This window comes from Papaver somniferum, chromosome 8 (genome assembly GCF_003573695.1).
Source record: "Papaver somniferum cultivar HN1 chromosome 8, ASM357369v1, whole genome shotgun sequence".
Taxonomy (NCBI): domain Eukaryota; kingdom Viridiplantae; phylum Streptophyta; class Magnoliopsida; order Ranunculales; family Papaveraceae; genus Papaver; species Papaver somniferum.
Window position 1 is genome coordinate 155,134,537 of NC_039365.1, and position 4,941 is coordinate 155,139,477.

The 4,941-nt window shown below is 39.0% G+C and overlaps 1 protein-coding gene across 1 annotated transcript; it reads right to left on the reverse strand.

The window, feature by feature from the left end:
• Window positions 1-576: 576 nt before the first annotated feature.
• On the reverse strand, window positions 577-4,185 carry LOC113306263 (probable mediator of RNA polymerase II transcription subunit 37c). The gene is made up of 2 exons (XM_026555221.1): window positions 3,696-4,185; window positions 577-1,391 (listed from the first exon to the last, which is right to left on the reverse strand). The coding sequence occupies exons 1-2, from the start codon at window positions 4,183-4,185 to the stop codon at window positions 577-579; spliced, it is 1,305 nt and encodes a 434-aa protein (XP_026411006.1).
• Window positions 4,186-4,941: the final 756 nt, after the last annotated feature.

The window sequence follows — 4,941 nt, forward strand, 5'->3', positions numbered from 1 at the left end:
ATTGATTGGGTTAAGTGGCAAAATGCCCCAAAATGGATTCCATGGTTGTGAAAATGTCCCGGACGTTAGGGAAAATATTAAAATGCCTCATTCCGTTAGATTTTTCGTTAGAGAGAGTTAAGTAGTCGAAATTGCCCTTCAAGGTGCATTGTTCATAATTCAGGATTCAGTGTTTAAAATTCAGGGCTCAGGGTTTGGGATTCAAGATTTAGGATTCAGGTGGTGGTGGTGGTGCGGTCGTATTGGTGGTGGCAACGATGGTGATAGTGGCGGTGGTGGTGGCGGTGATGGTGGTGGTGGTGGCGGTGGCGGTGGTGGTTGTTCTAGTGGTAGTGGTGGTGGTGGTGGGGATGGTGGTGATGGTGGTGGTTCGTTTGGTGGTGGCGGTGGTAATGGAGGATTAGAGCGTTTTGATTAAGAAGGATAAAAATGGAATTTCAAAACCCCATTGACCGGTCAAGATGTCCAATTTTGATCAAAATGTCCCAAAATTAATGGAATGAAGCACTTTAATCTTTTCCGTAACGTCCGGGGCATTTTCACAACCTTGGTATCCATTTTGGGACTTTTTATCACTTAACCAATATTGATTTTGGCCTTCATGTCGTCTATGTAGTTTAGAAAAGAATACCTCGCGTCCACTTTCTTCGTGTATTCTTCATCTTCTTCTTTGTATTTCTCGGCCTCTCGAGTCAACTTCTCAATCTCATCCTTAGAAAACCTCCCCTTTTTATTAACAATTGTGATCATATTATTCTTTCCTGTTTTATTCTCCTTCGCATACACATTCAGTATACCGTTTGCATCCATATCAAAGCATAATGTGAACTTGACAGCACCACGAGCGGCTGGAGGAATTCCATTTAAATAAAACGTACCCAACAAATTATTGTCACTGGCTCTAGCTCTCTCACCCTCGAGCACTGGAAACTCTACACGAGTTTGTGCTGTGCCGGTAGTGCGGAAGTTGGCACTTACCTTCTTGTTCGGAATGGGGCTGTTCCTCGGCATTACAACTCTCATACGATCTCCGACAATCTCAATACCAAGAGAGAAGGGGGTGACATCCAACAGCACTAAATCCTTCACCTTCTCGTTACCGTCACCACTCAAAATAGAAGCTTGTACTGCAGCGCCATATGCCACAGCTTCGTCAGGGTCGATGCTATTGCAGAGTTCCTTCTCATTAAAAAAATCTTGTAAAAGAGTCTGAACTTTTGGAATTCTAGCGGATCCACCAACGAGCACAATTTCGGGGACGCTGCTCTTGTCCATCTTAGAATCCGCCAACTTCTCAACAGGTTCCATACAGTTCTTGAACAAATCCATGTTCAAGTCTTCAAATTCATGATCAGCACGAGTAATGGACGCATGAAAATCAACACCTTCATGTTGGAAATTTTGGGTTAAACAAGAGGATGAAAACAGAAACAGAAAATGGTGTACCCCTGACTTCAAGGCTCTTTCGATTCTTTTAGACAATAATTCGATCTTTCCCAATAAATTTTGCGAGTACAAACGGTCTCTCGAATTATGCCTTCAGGATTCAATGAAGCCCTAACACCGTAATCGAATTCAAGGATTGTACTTCCTTGACCCGACCAAGAAACACACTGTATAAGGTTCTGATGATGCTTTTTACAAAAGAAGAAAACATATTGTTTTTTTTTGATGTATTGGAATGGGAGAACATCTTCGCTACTTATAGTGATATTCATGCCTGTTGGTAGTGTCGTTTCATCACCAACAGACGCTTCCAAAAGCCATTAATGGTGGCTTATGGGAAGAGACGCGTCTGTTCAATTTTGAATGGAAACTTCTAGGTTTTACAAAGTACAACCAGAAAAAAAAATTCCACGAGACGCTGTCTCGGACTCTGCTAGGGGGCGTTGCCCCCTAGACCCCCACGACCTGACCGGTCAGGTCGATCACCGTATAACTCTATGTAGCGGCAAACGTTGAAAATATCCAACATTCTCCCCCTATTTTCAAAAAATGAGAAAACACACAAAGTAAAAAAAAAAAAAAAAATTAAATCAGAGTGGCTGCATCACTAAAGTGACTTCCTACGTACCCGAGTGGGATCAAGCCAACGTAGTTCATGCTTAGTTTGGGAAATAAGCATCATCGTTGAAACCAGTACATAAATGATAGGTATCTTTTGGATTTGAACCTTCACTTAGTGTAAGAAAGTCAAAGCCTTATCGAGGTTCAGTGGTGAAACTAGTCTTGAACCAAGTACCCCTAACAATAAAACCGGAATTTCAACACATACTGATTTCTGAGAATAGTGTGTTCTGTAGCTCGCACATTAATGGCCATGTGCTTAAATCCTGGATTCATGAGTCTTCTTTAGAGAACGGTCTTCTTCTCTTAGGAAACGGCCTGATTTCCATACTCATATAGGTAAGTCTCGAAGGTATTTCTACGAGACACCTTGTGATAAAAGTTAGACTTATTAAGGATTTTCATCCATCCTGTTTTCTTGCAGAAAACCAGCACTAATTAGAAATGAGAAGTTTTGTATTAGTGCTCCATAATCACCTCCATAACTTGTTGGTACCACATTGAACCTTGTTTATCCTTTCCAAAACATAGGTTGGGTTTCTGCTATGGGCGATCAAACTTCATTCACAGATCTTAGTCCCATTTCATTACACTTTATTGAAACCACTGTCTTTGGTAGACTTTTTGTAAATGGGTCTGCCAAGTTCTTACTTGTTTCAATATAGTTTACTGCAACTACTCCTCTTTTGAGTAATTGTCTTACCATTTGATGTCTAAGACTTGCATGTCTTAACTTTCCATTATAAGTCTTGTTAGAGACATTATAAATAGTTGCTTGATTATCACAATTAATCAAGACCGCTGGACATGGCTTCTTCCAAAATAGGATTTCAACAAGTAAGTTTCTAAGCCATTCCGCCTCCTTACATGCATCGGTTAACGCTATCAATTCTGACAACATTGTTGAGTCATAAATACAGGTCTGCTTCTTGGAACTCCAAGACACAGCAGCACCTCCTAATGTAAATATCCATCCACCAGTCGACTTGGATTTGGATTCTACATTGTTCCAGGTAGCATCATTGTATCCTTCTAATACAGCGGGATAGTCGTTATAATGCAAACCATAGTCAATGGTTCCTTTCAAGTAAGCCAAAACTCTTGAAACTGCTTTCCAGTGTTCAACTCCTGGGTTACTTGAGAAACGACATAGCAATCCCACGGCATGAGCTATGTCCGGTCTTGTGCAATGCATAGCATACATAAGACTTCCAATATTACTAGAATACTCAAGTGGTGCATGAGTACGCCCAGTGTTCTTCATTAACTTTATAGTAGGTTCTAAAGGAGTAGGGGCTGGTTTGTCATCAAAATGACCATACTTCTTGAGAAATTTCTCAATGTAATGAGATTGGGTTAAAACCAACTCATCTCCCTTTCTTAGGATTTTGATTCCCAAGATCACATCAGCCTCCCCTAAGTCCTTCATATCAAAGTTAGAGTTAAGAAACTTCTTTGTTTCTTCCACACGAGATATGTCAGATCCAAAAATAAGCATATCATCAACATACAAACAGAGAATCACACATCCAGAACTATCATGCTTACTATAGATACATTTATCAGCATCATTTACAATAAAACCATGTGACAAAGCTTGAAAACGTTGAAAATATCCAACACTTCATACAAAGAATCAATCTCCATGGTTGTTTGAGTAGTAGATGAGAGGATCCTTTTTGACCTCTCACACGAAGTCCTCAACCTCCTAAGAGCACTTGAATCTTCACTAATGTCCTTGTTATATTTTCTCTTGAATTCTTGAACAAAGATACCTTCGTCAATGATGAGTAGTGAAACATCTAATGTACCACCACCAAGATCAAAGATGAGAACATTTATAGCACGGACACTGCTTGCTTTTTTATCAAGACCATAAGCAATAGCGGCAGCGGTTGGTTCATTGATGATTCGCATTACATTAAGGCCAGCAATGGTCCCAGCATCTTTAGTCGCTTGGTGCTGTGAATCGTTGAAGTAAGCAGGGAAAGTGACAACAACATTTGTAACACTCGAACCAAGATAAGTCTCGGCAATTTCTCGCATCTTTGCAAGAACCATGGATGAGACTTCCTCAGCTGAAAATTCCTTGGAACATAAATTCCTTGCAAGAAGCATCTTTGGTGTCTATTATTGGTCTTTTTCACTTGACACAATTATCCCTCCTTTTTAGTACAATTACTATAACTTCTTATGTATCCTATTTTTAAGGGGTATAATTGGAAAACAAAATTTAATATAACATATCTAAAAATCTGTGCCTTGAAATTTTACAAATTTTATCTCGTTGGAAAGGTAATATAAAAGCCACGCAATGAGTACAAACAACAATATCAAATTTAGAGTTTTTACGAAAAATTCGGAGGTATTTATCATTTTAGGCACAATTTTAGAAAATTAAATGCATATCCATTATGAAAACCACCCCAAAGGATACATAATACTTTATGTAACCATATTTTGGTCTATGCATCAACTAATTTTCCGTTGCAACTAATAAAACAATGTACTCCCTCCGTTTCAAGGAAAGTGATACTTTTATTTTAGGCACAATTCTCGAAAATTGAATGCATAGCCATTATGCAAACCACCACAAAGGATCCGTAACATATCATGCAACCATATTTTGGTTTATGGATCGACTAATTTTTCGTTTCAGAAAAAGTGATACTGTTAGAGCATAGCTCGGTTGAATCCACAAGCGTTGGTATGTCAAGTTTGGTTGTCATATTTTAGTGAATCAAAACTCAATTAAAGAGTCGCTTGATTATATACCAGAGACAACTTTGTATAGGTTAGGCTAGAAAGATTAGAATTATGAGACATACAAGTATTAATCGAAGACTTGAAGAATGTGAAGAAGTAACAAGCTAC

Bases quoted from the DNA above. Each gene is read 5' to 3' on its own strand.
- LOC113306263 (XM_026555221.1), bottom strand. From the start codon at position 4,185: ATGCTTCTTGCAAGGAATTTATGTTCCAAGGAATTTTCAGCTGAGGAA. The intron at 1,392-3,695 runs ATGAAGTGTTGG...AAAATTTCCAAC, and splicing joins CATGGAGATTGATTCTTTGT to ATGAAGGTGTTGATTTTCAT.